This window comes from Rutidosis leptorrhynchoides, chromosome 6, assembly GCF_046630445.1.
Source record: "Rutidosis leptorrhynchoides isolate AG116_Rl617_1_P2 chromosome 6, CSIRO_AGI_Rlap_v1, whole genome shotgun sequence".
NCBI classification, from domain to species: domain Eukaryota; kingdom Viridiplantae; phylum Streptophyta; class Magnoliopsida; order Asterales; family Asteraceae; genus Rutidosis; species Rutidosis leptorrhynchoides.
Window position 1 is genome coordinate 15,725,494 of NC_092338.1, and position 21,897 is coordinate 15,747,390.

General features: G+C 39.0%; 2 protein-coding genes across 3 annotated transcripts; both read left to right on the plus strand.

Moving 5' to 3' along the window:
* The first annotated feature begins 173 nt into the window (after positions 1-173).
* On the plus strand, positions 174-15,962 carry LOC139853422 (G-type lectin S-receptor-like serine/threonine-protein kinase At4g27290). Its single transcript, XM_071842815.1, is given in 14 exon segments — positions 174-432; positions 11,804-11,956; positions 12,029-12,147; positions 12,241-12,446; positions 12,768-12,903; positions 13,021-13,177; positions 13,547-13,879; positions 14,048-14,194; positions 14,312-14,445; positions 14,601-14,814; positions 14,918-15,152; positions 15,418-15,502; positions 15,504-15,575; positions 15,672-15,962. Coding segments are annotated over 14 exon segments (2,541 nt in total).
* A 2,426-nt stretch (positions 15,963-18,388) lies between these two features.
* Positions 18,389-21,897, plus strand: LOC139855847 (G-type lectin S-receptor-like serine/threonine-protein kinase At4g27290). Of its 2 annotated transcripts, none has more exons than XM_071845091.1 (7): positions 18,389-19,651; positions 19,769-19,894; positions 19,991-20,109; positions 20,443-20,653; positions 20,728-20,959; positions 21,203-21,353; positions 21,440-21,897. In XM_071845091.1, the coding sequence occupies exons 1-7, from the start codon at positions 18,394-18,396 to the stop codon at positions 21,734-21,736; spliced, it is 2,394 nt and encodes a 797-aa protein (XP_071701192.1). In that variant the 5' UTR covers positions 18,389-18,393; the 3' UTR covers positions 21,737-21,897. The 2 variants fall into 2 exon arrangements, with proteins under 2 accessions (XP_071701192.1, XP_071701191.1); XM_071845090.1 differs by having other exon boundaries at positions 20,725-20,959; positions 21,440-21,894.

Genomic DNA, 21,897 nt, shown 5'->3' on the forward strand with positions numbered 1-21,897 from the left:
TGCAGGTCGTAATCTATGCTTTTGTACATCTATTTATACCAGTTGAAACTTCATTCTCAATAACAACATCACATACAACACAACCACATTTCAAACACCTCAAACTGAGTTTTAATTTTCACTAAATTTAGCAGTTGAAAACTAAAAAAAACACAAAATCACATTCTAAAAAAATGGCCAATGATGAGAACGATGGATGGGAATACCTACTTGATATTGATGATTCCGATCTCACTCAATCTGTATCAGTTTCAAAACCCACTCAAACCATATTGGTGCCCACTGAGTCGCCACCATTCCCCCGACCTTTAGAGTCCCCCCAACTTAACCGTCAAAAACAAAAGCAACCTATTTCACCACAACGACTTGTTCTTCGCGGTTCCGGGTCTAACAAAAAGAACAAATTATCCTACCAAATCCCTGGACTCGCTGGTTGTAACACCCCGTTTTTCCCCGTACATGATTTATAGGTGTATTGTGTATGTACGACAGGCGTATGAAGGGTTCGATACATGTTTGGGTGTTAAAGTCTTGTATGCGAGAAAATGTGTCAGGCCACGTTGGGTGTCGCGGCGCGACAAAGGGAGCCGCGGCGCGGCGTTTCAAATAAATCCAGATCAGAAAGCTTGTTAACAAAGTCACCAGTTCGAGGCAATCGTCGCGGCGCGACGAATTAGGCCGCGGCGCGGCGAATGGTGTGAACTGGCACCAGATTCTTGTAAATTTAAATGAAGTTCAAGGGCAATTTGGTCTTTTCGCGTTTGAGCCAGATTTGAGGATTTAACCTCATCCATTCATTTCATTTCTCATTTTAATTTCCCTTTTCTTTTCATTTTTTCCTCTCAAACTCAAACACCCATTTGATTTCAAAAGGATTTTTGGAAAGGAAGGATCGGGAGTTGATCCTTGGCGTAGTTGACAAGTGTGTTCTCCTAGTTGACAAGTGCCGTTTGAAGTTGAGTTTATTAAATGCATTGTGTTGTGCATGTTATTGATATGGGTGACGTTCCTAATGGAAGTACCCTATGACGACGTTTTGATTGACGGGCGAAGGGCGTAAGACTTGGTGTAACCAAGCATTCCTTGATATTTGTAAAATGTTTCTACCAAGCCATGGAAATGGGTTGGTGTTCGGTTGTTAAGCGCGTGTTCGCTTTTGTGTTGAGGTCGATGAACCGTGAGGTTCGACGGGTGGGCTGAAACCCTTAAGATCGAGTGTTTTGAATCTCAATGTATGTTGGTAATGGAGTCTTTATGACGCGACATTAGGTGCCTCTTTTATACCTACTAGCGTGGTGTTCGACTCCGATTATGTTGCGGTTACATTGTACTTAGGGTACCGAAGTGAAATCCTTAGGTACATGAGTGACTAGGTGTAATTTGACAAACTAAAGCAATTGGATGATTGCGAAGGTATGGTTTGTGTAATCGTGGTACACTTTTTGCTCGAAGTGTTTAAGGATTGATTAAAATCCTTTGTGTGCTCAAGGCTGGAGCAAGATATGGTGACGGGTCGTGTGAGCCCAATCTTTGTAAAGTCTACCTTAGGTAGCATTGTACGGTTGTACGAGTTGTGGATATGGGACGTAGTTCCAAATGAGGGAGTTACACTCCCGCACGAGGAAGTTTTAGTGTGAGATTTCGGATGATGCTTTTGGTAGATCCGGAAAATGTTGTCGAGACCTGATTTTGGTCGATTTGTGGTAGATTACAATTTCGAATAAATTGTACTTATGGTTTGGATTTGAATTATCACCGAGGTGGTAATGTGGTAAATCTCGATTGAGAGATAATGGACGTGTTTGGCGAGCAAGGTGAAATCCTTCGGTTAAGGGAGGTGTGTGTCGGATTCTCTTCTAGAGAATAATTGTTTTGTGCCTATGTTTGATATAGGTGGTTCTTGCTCGTGTATGTGAATGGTTAGTGGTATCCGTTAGGATTCACTATGGCGTAGCAGAGCGCGATGTTACGCTACTCGTCGTTCGAGGCTAAAAGGGCGTTGATTGATGAAGCATGACTTTCGGGTCCGCTGACTTCATTATGGTATTGGTGATTGATGAAGCATGACCTTTAGGGTCCGCTGACTTCATCATGGGAGTATGCGATTGGTGGAGCATGACCTTCGGGGTCCGCTGATTTCATCATGAGCGAGGTGTTATATCGGTGAAGCATGACTTTCGGAGTCCGCTGACTTCATCCGGTGTTGAGATTGGTGAAGCATGACCTTCGGGGTCCGCTGACTTCATCATGGGATTATTGATTGGTGAAGCATGATATTCGGGTTCGCTGACTTCATCATGGTAGTGAATCGCGTGTAGTTCGGATTCACTAAGGCGCGTGTGTTTTCGGCCAGCCTTCGTGTTGTGTGATCTGTCGGTTGTTTTATACACCGATGGTGGGGTCGTAAGGACCGTGATGTTGATCTGTTGGTTATTTTATACACCAATGGTGGGGTCGTAAGGACCGTGTTGTGTGATCGATCGGGTGTTTTTATACGCCGATGGTGGGGTCGCGAGGACCATGTGGTATGATTAGTGATGCGATAGCCGTGTTTCGCTCACGTGTTGTTATGGGTAGTCGATTTTGTACACCTTTGGATTTGGCGTTTTCATAGTCGTTTTGGGCGCTATCGGTTTTAGCCTTTTGATTATGATGTTACGGTAGTTGCGTATTGATCGTATTGCGCACTACAAGGGATGTTTAGTGATTGGTGTTATCCGTCAGGATTCGTTGGTTCGGTCTTCATCGTTTCGGATTGTTGACCTTAGGTTGAGACTTGGTTGCTTTTAGTGTTGTACTCGGTAAGGGTACGCTAAGGGGTTGATATCTCTGTACGAGATTGGTTGAGTTTTCCCGATGTTAGGGAATGAGCATGGTTTTAGTGCTCGGATTGTGGATTTGATAAATCGCGGGTGACGATTTAGTTGTTAAAGGCAATTCAGTGGGAAGAATTGCTTAGGAAAGTCGGTTTGGACTTATGTTTGAGGACCGTGAAGTGTGGTCCGTTTGGTTAAATGACAAGGATCACGAGGACGTGATCGAGTCTAAGTGGGGGAGAGTTGTAACACCCCGTTTTTCCCCGTACATGATTTATAGGTGTATTGTGTATGTACGACAGGCGTATGAAGGGTTCGATACATGTTTGGGTGTTAAAGTCTTGTATGCGAGAAAATGTGTCAGGCCACGTTGGGTGTCGCGGCGCGACAAAGGGAGCCGCGGCGCGGCGTTTCAAATAAATCCAGATCAGAAAGCTTGTTAACAAAGTCACCAGTTCGAGGCAATCGTCGCGGCGCGACGAATTAGGCCGCGGCGCGGCGAATGGTGTGAACTGGCACCAGATTCTTGTAAATTTAAATGAAGTTCAAGGGCAATTTGGTCTTTTCGCGTTTGAGCCAGATTTGAGGATTTAACCTCATCCATTCATTTCATTTCTCATTTTAATTTCCCTTTTCTTTTCATTTTTTCCTCTCAAACTCAAACACCCATTTGATTTCAAAAGGATTTTTGGAAAGGAAGGATCGGGAGTTGATCCTTGGCGTAGTTGACAAGTGTGTTCTCCTCGTTCTTAGCTACACGGTGATACTAGTGGTAAGCTCTAACTCCGAAATTCATTTTCATGTTCATCATTCAAGTTTAGGGCTTTCGATTGTATGATTCATAGGTGAAACCCATTTAGTTGTTAATTGAAGGTTAACACCAAGATTTGGGTTTTTTGTTGTTAATGTCGGGTTTTGGGTTTGGTGTGCAAGTTCATGCTTGTAAGACTTGTAAATGGTGTATAATCACTAGTATTAGTGATTATTGAGGTTTTGGGGACATTTAGGGTTCTTGGAGTTGACTAATTTTGACTAGATCCAAAATTAGGGTTTGGTGATGATTTTGACCCGATTGTTGATTTATTAAGGTTTATAAACTTAAAATGGATTAAGTTGAAGTATTAAACCGAGTTAAATGTGTTTTGGTGTCAAGACTTGTAAACGGTGAGATTTTGACTTAATGGGTCAAAATTAGGGTTTTGGTGTCAAAATGGGTGAGACATGTGTTTAACACTTGTGTTTGGGTTTACTTGGCATATTAGGACCATTTTCACCCGTGTTAGTAATTATTGGTTAGTTTGGGCGCGGTTTGTACTTGGAATTACATTTGGGTCGAATTTGCACTAAGTGTCAAATTGGGTTGGTTTGTAAATCCAATCTAAGTGTGTTGTTGAATTTGTGATAATGGAATAGGTACTTTCCATTGACGAGTTGCGGATTACTTGGTTGCATTCATCAAGGCTTAAGGTGAGTGTTAATATCCTATATGCATATGTATGTGTAGGATGGGTGCGGGTCGGGTGAAGTGGTTCTCGGTTATAGAGCTCACTTCACATATAGGTGGATTGATGGACTTGTGTGTAGGTCCAATTGGCACGGTTGTGCGTTTTGGTTGACCATCTTTGACGAGGTGCACACCTTGCGTGTACTCTATCACATGGGCGTGTGATGTGGATTATATAACCCCAATGGCGAAGGGTTAATATTGTGAGTGGAATAATTATGCGTGTACGTATATAATGTATTTATTTGTGTAGTATGAATGTGGTATTGTCGCGGTGTTCAAGACACCACATTCTAAGTAACGAGTAGTAGTGTCGCGGTGTTTAAGACACTACTCATTGTTTGATTGGCATGTGGTATTGTCGCGGTGGTTAAGACACCACATTGTCATGGGAGTGGAATTGTCGCGGTGTTCAAGACACCACTCATTATTTTGATTGACGTGTGGATTCGTCGCGGTGTTTAAGACGCCACATTGTCATGGGGGTGAATTAGTCGCGGTGTTTAAGACATCACCCGGGGGATTAGTGATTACGCGGTGTTTAAGTAACGCCAATGGATGTTACGAACTCTGACGGTCTCTTACGAGTATCGTTCCCTTGTACGATTGGTTAACCATGGTTATTGTGTTGTAAGCGTAAGCAAATTATGTTATTCGAGAGATATATACATATATATACATATATATTGTATACATATAATGTTGTATTGTCGTGTTGTAGCTAACCCTCCGGGTGTAGCTTATTGGCATTGTTCACATCGTTGTTGGCAAACTTATATTTTGTTGATGTATCTTTAGCTCATTGCTTAGTGATCTTACGATATGCTTAGACTAGCTTGCCTTTATGTTTGGATGCTCCGGTATGCGGTATTTGCTATTTTGTGGCGTGTCCATTTTATGCATATATATGTATGTAGTATATTCTCACTCACTAAGCGTTAGCTTACCCTCTCGTTGTTGATATTTTTATAGGTTCGCATGCTTGGCGGCTCGGGTAAGCTTGGGAATTAGAGATCTCGGCTAGGTTGCTTTAGAAGATCTTGCTTTTGGACTCGATTAGGATTTGGGTAGCGTAGTCCCAAATCACCATGCTCGGTTTTGTGTAAACGTAACTAGTCGGGTCATAATGATTATAACCGGTTTACGATTTAATTAATGAACCATTGTATTAAGGAGTTTAAATCATTAATGTATGTTTTAAGTTCGATGAACTTACTTTGATAACAAATACGTTTTGGAATATGTGTAACGGGACCTAAAGTATTATTTAACGCGCATTAAAAGGAAAAATTTTTATGGGCCGGTTTTAATACGGGTTGGGTTGTTTCAAGTGGTATCAGAGCATGGTCTAAGGGATTTAGGTGACTTGAGATAGGTGCCTAGACTTAGACTTTTGTGTGTGCTTAATTTGTTGCGGGACTTGTAGGAGTACGGGTCGGAATGGGTTCTAGCTAGTGCCTTGTTTATAGGTTGACTAACGTTTATATTAGTAATGCGAATATTATTAATATGCTATTGTGATGTGATAATAATTCTCGCGTGTGTTTATATCGCGTAGAATTTTGTTTGTGTTTGCATATATCATCGAGCGAGACGATTGTTGTACTAACGAGCCGATACATCGTGTATGCGTAATAAGGACTTGCAAACCTTATTACGGGTGCAAATCGTGTCTAGCAAGTGATGTACGACAAATGTTTAGCAAGATGGGGCGGTGTTGTGCGTGTGATTTACACGTTCGTGTTCTAACCGCTTTGCATTCCTTAGAATGGCGACGGGAAATGGGATCGAGACGAACGACGCTGAGTTTAACGCTAGAGTTGCGGCCGCCGTTGCGGAGCAAATGAGTGCGTTTCGAGAAGAAATGGATAGGAAGAATTCCGAATTTCGAAATGGTGGAGAAATGGAGCATTGTCTTAAGAGCTTCATGAGGACTAAACCTCCGATGTATGACGGGAAACCGGATCCTTTAGTAAGCACAACTTGGATCTCGGATGTTGAAGGGTGTTTTCGTACTATTGAATGCCCTCCCGAGAAAAAGACAAGACTCGCTACTAGTTTATTGCGGGGTAGGGCGAAGGATTGGTTGGATGGTAAGATTGATCTTGTCGGTGGTGAGCCGTTTATGGCATTATCGTGGGACGATTTTAAGAAGGAATTCTTCGAGGAGTTCCGGACTTCGGCCGACTTGTCGGAATTGCGTGATGAGTTGCGAAACTTGCAACAGGGATCTATGGATTTGAATACTCTCAAGACGACCTTTATGGCGAAGACTCGTTTTTGCCCGGAGTATTTAGGGAATGATCGGTTGTTGATGGAGGATTTCTATCGAACCTTGAATGATGACTTGAAGAATAAGATTAGCCGGGGTCACGCGAAATCGTTTGCGGAATTATTCGCCGTGGCTAGAGGTTTCGAGTCGTATTCACGATCAAAGAAGGGTGAACCTTCGAGCGAGAGAAGGGTTGTTTCGCATGGTGCTCCGAGTAAGAGGACTAAGGGTCCGAGTGTGAGCACGGGTGGTACACGGACGGGTATATTGGATTCTAGTGCGTCTAGATGTTACAATTGTGGCATAAGGGGTCACAAGTCGTGGGAATGTTCGGTACCAAAAGGCGATGGCATGGTGTGCTTCAATTGCCAAGAAGAAGGACATCGTAAGTCGGAATGTCCCAAGTTAGCGGGGACGGGGCCGGCAAGGAGACGTTAAGGTACGTTTCGTTTTAATAAATATGTCTTTTGATTATTTATTAAGTGCCGTTTGAAGTTGAGTTTATTAAATGCATTGTGTTGTGCATGTTATTGATATGGGTGACGTTCCTAATGGAAGTACCCTATGACGACGTTTTGATTGACGGGCGAAGGGCGTAAGACTTGGTGTAACCAAGCATTCCTTGATATTTGTAAAATGTTTCTACCAAGCCATGGAAATGGGTTGGTGTTCTGTTGTTAAGCGCGTGTTCGCTTTTGTGTTGAGGTCGATGAACCGTGAGGTTCGACGGGTGGGCTGAAACCCTTGAGATCGAGTGTTTTGAATCTCGATGTATGTTGGTAATGGAGTCTTTATGACGCGACATTAGGTGCCTCTTTTATACCTACTAGCGTGGTGTTCGACTCCGATTATGTTGCGGTTACATTGTACTTAGGGTACCGAAGTGAAATCCTTAGGTACATGAGTGACTAGGTGTAATTTGACAAACTAAAGCAATTGGATGATTGCGAAGGTATGGTTTGTGTAATCGTGGTACACTTTTTGCTCGAAGTGTTTAAGGATTGATTGAAATCCTTTGTGTGCTCAAGGCTGGAGCAAGATATGGTGACGGGTCGTGTGAGCCCAATCTTTGTAAAGTCTACCTTAGGTAGCATTGTACGGTTGTACGAGTTGTGGATATGGGACGTAGTTCCAAATGAGGGAGTTACACTCCCGCACGAGGAAGTTTTAGTGTGAGATTTCGGATGATGCTTTTGGTAGATCCGGAAAATGTTGTCGAGACCTGATTTTGGTCGATTTGTGGTAGATTACAATTTCGGATAAATTGTACTTATGGTTTGGATTTGAATTATCACCGAGGTGGTAATGTGGTAAATCTCGATTGAGAGATAATGGACGTGTTTGGCGAGCAAGGTGAAATCCTTCGGTTAAGGGAGGTGTGTGTCGGATTCTCTTCTAGAGAATAATTGTTTTGTGCCTATGTTTGATATAGGTGGTTCTTGCTCGTGTATGTGAATGGTTAGTGGTATCCGTTAGGATTCACTATGGCGTAGCAGAGCGCGATGTTACGCTACTCGTCGTTCGAGGCCAAAAGGGCGTTGATTGATGAAGCATGACTTTCGGGTCCGCTGACTTCATTATGGTATTGGTGATTGATGAAGCATGACCTTTAGGGTCCGCTGACTTCATCATGGGAGTATGCGATTGGTGGAGCATGACCTTCGGGGTCCGCTGATTTCATCATGAGCGAGGTGTTATATCGGTGAAGCATGACTTTCGGAGTCCGCTGACTTCATCCGGTGTTGAGATTGGTGAAGCATGACCTTCGGGGTCCGCTGACTTCATCATGGGATTATTGATTGGTGAAGCATGATATTCGGGTTCGCTGACTTCATCATGGTAGTGAATCGCGTGTAGTTCGGATTCACTAAGGCGCGTGTGTTTTCGGCCAGCCTTCGTGTTGTGTGATCTGTCGGTTGTTTTATACACCGATGGTGGGGTCGTAAGGACCGTGATGTTGATCTGTTGGTTGTTTTATACACCAATGGTGGGGTCGTAAGGACCGTGTTGTGTGATCGATCGGGTGTTTTTATACGCCGATGGTGGGGTCGCGAGGACCATGTGGTATGATTAGTGATGCGATAGCCGTGTTTCGCTCACGTGTTGTTACGGGTGTGACGATAGTCGATTTTGTACACCTTTGGATTTGGCGTTTTCATAGTCGTTTTGGGCGCTATCGGTTTTAGCCTTTTGATTATGATGTTACGGTAGTTGCGTATTGATCGTATTGCGCACTACAAGGGATGTTTAGTGATTGGTGTTATCCGTCAGGATTCGTTGGTTCGGTCTTCATCGTTTCGGATTGTTGACCTTAGGTTGAGACTTGGTTGCTTTTAGCGTTGTACTCGGTAAGGGTACGCTAAGGGGTTGATATCTCTGTACGAGATTGGTTGAGTTTTCCCGATGTTAGGGAATGAGCATGGTTTTAGTGCTCGGATTGTGGATTTGATAAATCGCGGGTGACGATTTAGTTGTTAAAGGCAATTCAGTGGGAAGAATTGCTTAGGAAAGTCGGTTTGGACTTATGTTTGAGGACCGTGAAGTGTGGTCCGTTTGGTTAAATGACAAGGATCACGAGGACGTGATCGAGTCTAAGTGGGGGAGAGTTGTAACACCCCGTTTTTTCCCGTACATGATTTATAGGTGTATTGTGTATGTACGACAGGCGTATGAAGGGTTCGATACATGTTTGGGTGTTAAAGTCTTGTATGCGAGAAAATGTGTCAGGCCACGTTGGGTGTCGCGGCGCGACAAAGGGAGCCGCGGCGCGGCGTTTCAAATAAATCCAGATCAGAAAGCTTGTTAACAAAGTCACCAGTTCGAGGCAATCGTCGCGGCGCGACGAATTAGGCCGCGGCGCGGCGAATGGTGTGAACTGGCACCAGATTCTTGTAAATTTAAATGAAGTTCAAGGGCAATTTGGTCTTTTCGCATTTGAGCCAGATTTGAGGATTTAACCTCATCCATTCATTTCATTTCTCATTTTAATTTCCCTTTTCTTTTCATTTTTTCCTCTCAAACTCAAACACCCATTTGATTTCAAAAGGATTTTTGGAAAGGAAGGATCGGGAGTTGATCCTTGGCGTAGTTGACAAGTGTGTTCTCCTCGTTCTTAGCTACACGGTGATACTAGTGGTAAGCTCTAACTCCGAAATTCATTTTCGTGTTCATCATTCAAGTTTAGGGCTTTTGATTGTATGATTCATAGGTGAAACCCATTTAGTTGTTAATTGAAGGTTAACACCAAGATTCGGGTTTTTTGTTGTTAATGTCGGGTTTTGGGTTTGGTGTGCAAGTTCATGCTTGTAAGACTTGTAAATGGTGTATAATCACTAGTATTAGTGATTATTGAGGTTTTGGGGACATTTAGGGTTCTTGGAGTTGACTAATTTTGACTAGAGCCAAAATTAGGGTTTGGTGATGATTTTGACCCGATTGTTGATTTATTAAGGTTTATAAACTTAAAATGGATTAAGTTGAAGTATTAAACCGAGTTAAATGTGTTTTGGTGTCAAGACTTGTAAACGGTGAGATTTTGACTTAATGGGTCAAAATTAGGGTTTTGGTGTCAAAATGGGTGAGACATGTGTTTAACACTTGTGTTTGGGTTTACTTGGCATATTAGGACCATTTTCACCCGTGTTAGTAATTATTGGTTAGTTTGGGCGCGGTTTGTACTTGGAATTACATTTGGGTCGAATTTGCACTAAGTGTCAAATTGGGTTGGTTTGTAAATCCAATCTAAGTGTGTTGTTGAATTTGTGATAATGGAATAGGTACTTTCTATTGACGAGTTGCGGATTACTTGGTTGCATTCATCAAGGCTTAAGGTGAGTGTTAATATCCTATATGCATATGTATGTGTAGGATGGGTGCGGGTCGGGTGAAGTGGTTCTCGGTTATAGAGCTCACTTCACATATAGGTGGATTGATGGACTTGTGTGTAGGTCCAATTGGCACGGTTGTGCGTTTTGGTTGACCATCTTTGACGAGGTGCACACCTTGCGTGTACTCTATCACATGGGCGTGTGATGTGGATTATATAACCCCAATGGCGAAGGGTTAATATTGTGAGTGGAATAATTATGCGTGTACGTATATAATGTATTTATTTGTGTAGTATGAATGTGGTATTGTCGCGGTGTTCAAGACACCACATTCTAAGTAACGAGTAGTAGTGTCGCGGTGCTTAAGACACTACTCATTGTTTGATTGGCATGTGGTATTGTCGCGGTGGTTAAGACACCACATTGTCATGGGAGTGGAATTGTCGCGGTGTTCAAGACACCACTCATTATTTTGATTGACGTGTGGATTCGTCGCGGTGTTTAAGACGCCACATTGTCATGGGGGTGAATTAGTCGCGGTGTTTAAGACATCACCCGGGGGATTAGTGATTACGCGGTGTTTAAGTAACGCTAATGGATGTTACGAACTCTGACGGTCTCTTACGAGTATCGTTCCCTTGTACGATTGGTTAACCATGGTTATTGTGTTGTAAGCGTAAGCAAATTATGTTATTCTAGAGATATATACATATATATACATATATATTGTATACATATAATGTTGTATTGTCGTGTTGTAGCTAACCCTCCGGGTGTAGTTTATTGGCATTGTTCACATCGTTGTTGGCAAACTTATATTTTGTTGATGTATCTTTAGCTCATTGCTTAGTGATCTTACGGTATGCTTAGACTAGCTTGCCTTTATGTTTGGATGCTCCGGTATGCGGTATTTGCTATTTTGTGGCGTGTCCATTTTATGCATATATATGTATGTAGTATATTCTCACTCACTAAGCGTTAGCTTACCCTCTCGTTGTTGATATTTTTATAGGTTCGCATGCTTGGCGGCTCGGGTAAGCTTGGGAATTAGAGATCTCGGCTAGGTTGCTTTAGAAGATCTTGCTTTTGGACTCGATTAGGATTTGGGTAGCGTAGTCCCAAATCACCATGCTCGGTTTTGTGTAAACGTAACTAGTCGGGTCATAATGATTATAACCGGTTTACGATTTAATTAATGAACCATTGTATTAAGGAGTTTAAATCATTAATGTATGTTTTAAGTTCGATGAACTTACTTTGATAACAAATACGTTTTGGAATATGTGTAACGGGACCTAAAGTATTATTTAACGCGTATTAAAAGGAAAAAATTTTATGGGCCGGTTTTAATACGGGTTGGGTTGTTTCACTGGTGTTTTCCAAGATGTGTATGAACTTCGAAATAACGAGAATAACGTTGTGGATGACATGTCTACGCAAGATTTTGTAAGGGAAATAATCAACAGACCTGAAGCGGATGATTCGTTTACACTGGATCCGTGGCTACGCGCGATGGAGTTTACATATCCGTACGGAGGTAAACAACAAAATTGTATACTTATTCTTGAAACCGTAAGCTTACAGTTTATGTGTATTGTTGTAACTGTAGGTAGATCTGATATAGCAAGCATTTTGAGACATCGTAGATTTTTACCAGCTGATCAAGTTGTTGGTGTTGATAAGACTTGTGAGAAAAAATTTGTCGGTGATCTGTCTTTAACGCTCAAAGTGAGTTTACATCACTAATTTATGTATATTTTCATAATTGTATTGCGTTGACTAAAACAGGTTAATGTAACTATATTCATTTATGTTTAATAGGACACTACGGGTACTATTCGAGGAACAGTATCTAGCAAGATCATCGATGGTGTACATGGGAAGTATGAGGGTGTAAAAGGAATACGTGAGGGAGCTGTTCTTGTGCTACAAAACTGCTCTATCTTTTGCCCTAGTGTGAACGTTAAAATCCTTAACATTACACGCAAAGCGTTAATTAAGGTGTTCTTTAAAGACGGTGGATCTACGTAGAGATTTGTGTTGTTGTTGTTTAAAATAAACTATTGTTATTGTTGTTTTAAATAATCTATTGTTATATGTTGTTATTGTTATTTAAATTAAACTAGTTGTTAGATTTATTTAAAAACGATACTAAATGTATATCACAAACGCAACTGATTTATTAAAAAAAGTTCAAAAGATAAACATTACAACCAATATAATTAAATACAACTAATTAATGACCATGACGTCCCCCACGTATATACAGTTTCCAAACGATTTTGATACAGTTTCCATTTTTGAATGTCTGATTAAAAAAATTACTATTTTAAAAAATAAAATCCCAGCAACACCACCCAAAACCGATATTTAGGCATATGGTACAAAGAACCTGCAACAGGGCCCATTATTTGGGTTGCCAATAGAGATACTCCTATTCCTAACAAATCGGGCGAGCTGACCCTAAACCTAGGAGGTTTATTGGTGTTGTGTGACTCGATCACCAATCGAACTATATGGTCGTCCAATTTGTCATGAAACACCGGGAACGCGGTGGCTCAGTTGCTAGATAATTCAAATTTAGTGGTTTTTGATAATCAGGATGGGCCCGAAAATTACATTTGGCAGAGTTTTGATAATCCGACAGATACCATCATGCCGGATATGAAATTCGGAAGGAATTTGGATAGAGGTGTGGTCACAAATTACACATCATGGAAAAGTGATGATGATCCTTCTCGAGGCGAATATATGATTTGTATGAATTTTAATGGACTCTCACAAATATTTCAAAAAAAGAGAGAGATGATATTCAATATAGATTAGGATCTTGGAATGGACTTGCATATAGTGGTAGCTCGAATAACAAGCCTAATCCGATTTACCATAGCTGGTTTTCGTCTGATGAAAATGAAATTTCAGCTGTGTATGAATTACGTAACAAGTCGGTTCTAACTAGGTTGACTGTAACCCCAGAAGGAAACATGGGACAATGGCACTGGGTCAACCGAACCCAAGGATGGTTAATGTATGCGTCACTCACAAGAGATAGTTGTGAACGATACGCATTGTGTGGGGTCTATGGGAGTTGTGACATAGCCAAGTCTCCAAATTTTGCGTCTAACAGGGATTACACCTAAACGGCCCGATCATTGGGATATAGCTGATTGGTCGAGCGGTTGTCAAAGGGAAATAGCGTTAGATTGTGGTGTTGCGGAGGGATTTCGGAAGTATTCGTTTATGAAACTACCAGACACTCGAAAATCGTGGTTTGATAGAAATATGACCGTAGAGGAATGCATGGTGAAATGTACAAAAGAGTGTAATTGTACAGCTTATGCGACTTTGGACATCAATTTAGATAGCGGTTGTTTGATATGGTACAATGAGTTGATCGATATGAGAACACTTCCTGGTAATGGGCAAGACATTTACATACAAATGTCGGCTATTGAATTAGGTAAATGCTGCATACATTTAGTCTACATAAGAGTTATACATTCACTTTGATTTACGTAATCAACCTAAATAGTCTGGTGGTTGGTCTCTTTTATCCTCACACTTGTGAGGTCCCGGGTTCAAACCTAACTAGCAGCATAAAATAACTATGATTATGTATTTTTCACAGAGAAGGATAAAAAGAAACAAAGAAGAAAAGGGAAAGTTGAGGCAGTTGTAATCATTCCCCTGAGTCTAGGATTAATCATTTTATCAGGATTATTCATACTGATTGTCATGAAGATGATGAAGAATAAGAAGGTGGGGAAGGCACAAGGTAATTTGTTTAATTTATGGCTCGTTTCATATACGTTATCTGTTTTATATAAATCTTATTATGATCATTTTCGATTCAGACATAATGTACTTAATGTACTATTATATTATATCATAGGAATGCTTGATCAAGTAGTTGAGAATGAAGATATAGACCTCCCGTTCTTTAGTCTATCGACACTGAAAATTGCGACCAACAATTTCTCAGTTGATAACAAACTTGGAGAAGGTGGATTTGGACCCGTCTACAAGGTAATGCTCATTCTACAAACTTAAACTCGGCAATCTGCATATTAATATAATATTTACTATTAATATTTAATATCAATATATAATATAATGGTGTAAAACCGACCATCCGAAACCCCTCACCAGTAAAAATATCAAGGTAACACATACTTTTGTAGGGATGTATGGAAGATGGACAAGAAATTGCAGTGAAACGGCTATCCTTAAATTCAAATCAAGGAATCGAAGAGTTCAAAAATGAGATTATCTTCATTTCGAAGCTTCAACATCGAAATCTTGTTAAAATTCTAGGTTGTTGCATTGAAGGAGAAGAAAAGTTACTGATTTACGAGTACATGCCTAACAGCAGCCTTGATTTGTGTTTTTCGGTAAGTTAAACATAGAACACTACACGGTCAATTAGTTAGTTCACAAATATAAAAAAAAAAAAAAAAAAAAAAACCTAAACAATGTGAATCAAATCTTTTTGCAGGAGAAACGGAGAACAAAATATACGACTGGACACAACGATTTTACATCATCAATGGAATAGCTCGAGGATTACTTTATCTTCATCAAGATTCTCAACTTCTCATCATCCACAGAGACCTTAAAACTGCAAATGTGTTACTTGATCAACATATGAACCCAAGGATATCAGATTTTGGCCTTGCAAGAAGCTTTGGAGGAACCGAGAATGGAACAATCACGAATAGGGTGGTTGGAACATTGTAAGATCCAAATTTTTCATCAAAATTTCTAATAACCAATATTTGAGGATTATTGGTTGAAGTCCTGATTTTCTTAGACGAGGTCTGAGATTCAAACTTCACTAACAACATACTTTGGGGTGGCTAGTGAAAAGGGTCAAAAACAGTCACGAATAACCCGCTTAAATTTCGCCCAACGTAGTAAAAACACAAAAATCCTTTCACAGGTAACCTGACTAGAGAAAACCTTATTCAATACTTTTAACGTGCATTTGATCTGATACAGCGGATATATGTCACCAGAGTACGCATCAGATGGGATCTTTTCAGTAAAATCAGACATATTTAGCTTTGGTGTTTTAGTATTGGAGATTGTAGATTGTGAGCGGGAAGAAAAGCAGGGGATTTTATAACGAAACTACGTATCACAATCTTGTTGGACATGTAAATAAGGTAGTTAAATATCTAACATTTCACGAGTTAAATTAGTACTCCGTAATTTCTAACGGTGAAGGATGTTTGTTAAATGATCTTTAACAGGCTTGGACTTTATACAAGAATGGGGAGACTGATAAACTAGTTGACCCATCTTTAAACGAGTCAGGCTGCACATCCGAAATGTTGCTGTCAATTCATGTGGGTTTGCTATGTGTTCAACGTGACCCGAAATGCAGACCAAACATGTCTGAAGTAGTTATGATGTTGAGTGGCCAAAGTGATAAGTTACCTGATCCGGAACAACCTGGTTTTTACACTGAAGAAAGCAGTAAGTTCGGGATGCAAACACAAAGCTCAAGCAATGATACTACATTGTCATGGTCAACCTGTTAGAACACAAGTATGCCTGGCAAACGGGTCAGGTTGGGTCGGTTTGGGTAACGGGTCAAAATGGTTTTGGGTTGAAATGGGTCATAGGTCAAACGGGTCAATTTTTTAAACGGGTCAACATAGGTCAGGTTGGGTTGGTTTGGGTAAAGGGTCGAAACGGGTCACAGGTCAGTTGGGTCAAACGGGTTACATCACTTTTTTTACATTTATTACATTATTTTAGTTATTATTATTTATTAAATATACATAAGAAACATTAATATACATAATAAATGATATAAATATGAATGCTTTATCAATTTTTGACGGATGAAATTTTTTATGTTTGACCCATTTGACCCATTCACAAAACCCATTAGACCTATTTCTATTAATTGATTTTTGAGTATTGATACCCATTAGACCCGTTCATTCATTTTTTGTATAGGACACAATAGGTTGGGGAGAAACCCATTTGAATCTTTTTTGTAAGTTTTGATTTACATAGTTAGGCCTAATTTTTCTAAAGACCCAATTGACCCGAAAGCTTGACCCATTTGACCCGAATTTGAGTGTTTGGGTCTCAATTGCCAGGTATAAACACAAGCACTCATAATGATCAATTATCCCTTAACTATTTTTTTGTGTTTCTATATAAATATAGTTTTAAGCAACTTTGTAGAACAGTCTTAAAAAGAGAAAAGGTTATCAGAAATTTTGTATATATAGGTTTATATTTGAATTGAATTTGTATATAGTTATTCCGATACAGTCTAATACTCTGTATTTGATACTGTAAATTTGTGTTGGTTCAACATCATGTATGATAATATTTGGAAGAAAAAAAAACTTGTGGCCTTGTGGGCTATTCATTTTGTTACGAATAATAAGGCCCAAATCTTGTGGGCTATTCAATTTGTTAGAAATAATAAACCCACCACATAACTGTAAAGTGTAAACACATCAAATAAAGTCATATTTAGTGTTGTAAAAGTTGACTTATTCGGCCGACTAGTTGGAATTGCGAGGTAGTTTGACCCGCCTAAGCTAAAGTCACTGAAAAGATTGATCCAGCGTGGATTTTTTCATCAGTTTGAGGGGGGAAAGAGAATTAAAGTAGGTATATGATTATGATTGTTAAAATGAAAGAGAATCTTATCTTAAATGTAAAAATATCCTCCCTTTATAAGTTATTGTAACTTGAAAAAGCTTATAAGAGAGAGAGAAAAAAAAAGAAGCTTTGTACTTTGTGGAAAAAAATTGCGTAATAGCGTCCACAAGTTTTTTGATATTTAATCCAAAAATAATAAACACTAAGCCTACAAAATAAAATAATCCATACGTCTAGAGAATTTTTTTCGTCCATCTTTTAATATATGATTCCAAATTCCAATAGCAAATTTGTAGTTTTTCACCATTTAAAAAAAAAAAAAAAAAGTTCTTAGTTCTTCTTCTTCTATATGTACGCACATCTGACATCATAAAAACGTTCTATAGTGATACCATCTACACCATCGTCTTTCTTAGTAAATTACTCATATAATAACCTTATTACATTCCCCTATGATTGGCAGGTCAATATATAATAACCTTATTACATTCCCCTATGATTGGCAGGTCAAACATATTATAACCTGTAATCAATTTCTAAAAATGGCAAAACCTTAACAAGTGTACTCCCTCCTACCGTTTGCCCACAATATCTCAGAAGAAAAATGTTTCTTGTAAAAAACTCGATTACTCACCGATTAATTCTCGATTATCCTTTTTTTAGGGCTATCCATTCCGATTTTTCAATATCCGTTTAATTAATCAGTCAACGTCGATTGATGGGTCAAAATCAAATATGGTAATCAAATTTAGTCAAAGTTAAAATTAATCAACATTTTAACATAAATTTAAACTAGAACTTTTGAGTTTTTGTATAAAATTAACAATTTTAAACAATTATATTAAAGTTTATGTTTATAGTTTTCTTCTATATTTACATATACAATTTTTGAAATTACATATTTAAATGTATAAGTTACAATCCGATTAATCTATGATTAATCTCGAATTCCGATTACTCTTTCCAAATTCCAACCGATTAATACTCAAATAGCGAATTTTGCAACCTTAACTATAAGTATACACGTTACTCATTTGAGTTGTTTAATTATAAGAAATTACTATTACTATTACTACTATGTTGTTTAACCAATCAGAAAAACTTAAGTGGGTAAATGTAATTGTTAAATAATATGTCTTTACTATGTTGAGGGTAAATGTAATATTTGATCAATGAAAATTGTAGCTAATGAAATTATCCACCAAATAATGTGCAGAAAACCGCGAGTTAGACCTGGTCAACGTCAACTACTATGATGAGTCTTGAATGATCAAGATAGATAATAATAAATAAAAAAAAGACATATATAATGAATCATTCTCCCACTTGCAGCAACTACCACAAATGAAAAAACTAATTACTTTAATAATCTACTTATGCTTCCATGAATTATTTATATGCGTCATGGCAGCAGACACCTTAACCATAAACCAAACACTTAAAGATGGTGAAACCATTATTTCATCTCAACAAGTGTTTGAGCTCGGGTTCTTTAACCCCGGAAACACCACCCAAAACCGATACTTAGGCATATGGTACAAACGGCCAGGACCCGTTATTTGGGTTGCTAATAGAGAAACTCCTATCAGTAACAACAAATCGGGCGAGCTGAGTCTACACCCCGGGGGTTTATTGGAGCTCCGTGACTCGACCACCAACCGAACTATTTGGTCATCAAGTTTAACAAGAAACACTGGAAACACGGTAGCTCAGTTATTGGATAATTCAAATTTTGTGATTTTTGATAGTCAAACTGGGCCAGGTGATTACATTTGGCAGAGTTTCGATTATCCAACAGATACACTCATGCCGGATATGGTATTAGGAAGGAACTTAAGAGGTGTAATCACAAACTTTTCGTCTTGGAAAAGTGATGAAGATCCTTCTCAAGGTCAATATACGGTTTATTTTGATTTTAATGGCCTCCCACAAATATTTCAAAACAATGGAGATGGTATTCAATATAGATCAGGATCTTGGAATGGATATGCATATAGTGGCAACACAAACAACCACCCTAATCCGATATACAGAAACTGGTTTTCGTCTGACGAAATTTCGGCTGTGTACGTATTGCAAAACACGTCGGTTCTTACTAGGATAACTATTAGTCCACAGGGAAACATGGAACAATGGTATTGGGTCAACCAAAGCCAAAGATGGTATGAGTATGCACCACTGATAAAGGATAGTTGTGATCGATACGCGTTGTGTGGGGTTTATGGGAGTTGTGACATCGAACAATCTCCGAATTGTGGTTGTCTAAGAGGGTTTACACCTAAAAGGCCTGATCAGTGGGAGATAGCTGATTGGTCGAGCGGTTGCCGAAGGGAAATCGCGTTAGATTGTGGCGTTGGGGAGGGGTTTCGGAAGTATTCATTTATGAAAATACCAGATACCCAAAAAGCGTGGTTTGATAGAAATATGACATCGCAGAAATGCAAAGTGAAGTGTACAGGTGAATGTAATTGTACGGCTTATGCAACTTTGGACATTAAACTAGGTAGCGGTTGTGTGTTGTGGTACGGTGAGTTGATCGATATGAGAATACTTCCTGATAACGGACAGGACATTTTCATAAGGATTTCCGCTAAAGAAATAGGTAAACACGCGTTTCTTCTTATTATTTTGCTAGCTAGAGAAAAACATAATAATGCAAGTTTTATTTATGTGACTCAGGAAATTTATTTAGATCAAACTATTTTTATATTATTCACAGAGGAAGATAAAATTGGTTCACAAAGCAAGAGGAAAGTTTGTGCAATTGCCATCCCAGTTGCTTTAGGATTAGTAGCGGCAGTAGGAATATGTATTTTGATCATTATTAAAAAGAAGTCTGCAAGAGGTAAGGTTTTAATGTTTTATTCAAAATTCATCATTCCATTTGCAGATTCACGTTAAGTTGTTAACCGTACATATTTTGTTGGGAGACATGGTACAGTTCTGGAAACAGATGTTTTCGACCTACCATTGTTCAGTTTCTCCCGATTGCTTACAGCAACCGACAATTTCTCAGAAGAAAATAAGCTTGGTGAGGGTGGTTTTGGACCGGTGTATAAGGTACTACTAGTCTTAATTAACTGAATTTGAATTGTATTTATCGTTTTTGATAAGCTTGTAATGGATATAAAACAATGAAACACAACTTCTATCAGAGAGTTACAAACAGCTGCAATCCTATCTCAGTAGAGAAGCCTATTTCTAATTACAAACACACTTGGAATTTTGTTAGATGTAGTTGAAACAGTTAATATCTTGTATCTTTTCTTTCTAACAACTAGTCCATCTTAAAAAAAAAAAATAAAAAAAAAATAAAATAAAATAAAAATCTTATTGAAATGAGGTTAATATACCTGATCTATCGCTTAAAATAATAATAAAACCTGATCGAAGGGATTTTTGGAAGACGGGCAAGAGGTAGCAGTGAAGAGGCTCTCTAGATGTTCAAATCAGGGAGTTGAAGAGTTCAAGAACGAAATTTTATTCATTTCCAAACTTCAACATCGGAATCTTGTCAAGATACTAGGATACTGCATCGAAGGTGACGAAAGAATATTGGTTTACGAGTACATGCACAACAAAGGCCTCGACTTGTATATATATAGTAAGTCTAACATCACATCTCGTATGTTCACGAGTTTAGAGAACATGATTTATCAATATATATTTTTGCAGAAGACATAAGTAAAAAACTCGATTGGCCACAACTATTCCATATTATCAATGGGATCGCACGAGGTTTACTTTATCTTCATCAAGATTCACAACTACGTATCATACACAGAGACCTCAAAGCTGCCAACATATTGCTTGATCTTGAGATGAACCCCAAGATATCAGATTTCGGTACTGCAAGAACCTTCATTGAAGATAATGCCAAAACAAAAACGAAACATTTGGTTGGAACATAGTAAGCACTTTTATAAGTAAGCAAGGTTTTTAAGTTATTAGTGACTACTTAGCTGATGATCCTTACACCACTACCTTTCAGTCATACACTACTAAATATGCTTAAACTATTGTACTGCACAACAATTTGATGCATATTAAGTGGTGTATGGCTAAAAATGATGGTGGAAGGATCATCCCCTTAAATATGGGCGTATGATGATGATTAACAATTTGTTACATAACTAATACCCTGATGATACAGTGGATACATGTCACCAGAATACGCATGTAATGGAATTATCTCCGTAAAATCAGATATCTACAGTTTTGGTGTTATACTGTTAGAGGCTTTAAGTGGGATGAAGAATAGAGGATTCTGTCATGAGGCGCACAGCCAAAACCTTCTTGGACATGTAAGATGAAATTTCGCTTACATATGTTCTGCTTGTTCGGTCTGAAATTTCGCTTACAGTTATAACAACTATGTCAAACTTTGTAGGCTTGGAAGCTCTATAAGGAAGGGAATGCGTTGAAACTGTTTAACGTATCTACACTAAAGTCAAATCAGATATCAGAAGCATTACGGTCGATCCAAGTTGGTTTACTGTGTGTTCAGCACAACCCAGATGATCGACCCAACATGTCCGAGGTGATTGCAATGTTGAGTGGCAAAAGCCGATTGGCAGAACCAAAACAGCCTGGTTTCTTTATAGAACAGAGTTGTGAGAGTTTAACTACAGTTGTAACACCAAGCACAAACAATGATGTCACATTTACAACTTTAGAGGCAAGATAAATACTGTAATATGTATCATCAGTACACAATCTAGGATCCATAATTGGTTCGAATGTAGCATATATATGCACATATACTTCGTTTAATTAGACTGTATAGTTATAGTTATTTGCCACTACTCAACAATTAATTCTCATGACTAATTGAAGTGTCTTTCCGTC

Coding starts and splice junctions, on each gene's coding strand:
- LOC139855847 (XM_071845090.1), top strand. CDS start 18,394: ATGAAAAAACTAATTACTTTAATAATCTACTTATGCTTCCATGAATTA. Junction 20,960..21,202: donor AAACATTTGGTTGGAACATA/GTAAGCACTTTT, acceptor CTGATGATACAG/TGGATACATGTCACCAGAAT. Junction 21,354..21,439: donor GCCAAAACCTTCTTGGACAT/GTAAGATGAAAT, acceptor CAAACTTTGTAG/GCTTGGAAGCTCTATAAGGA.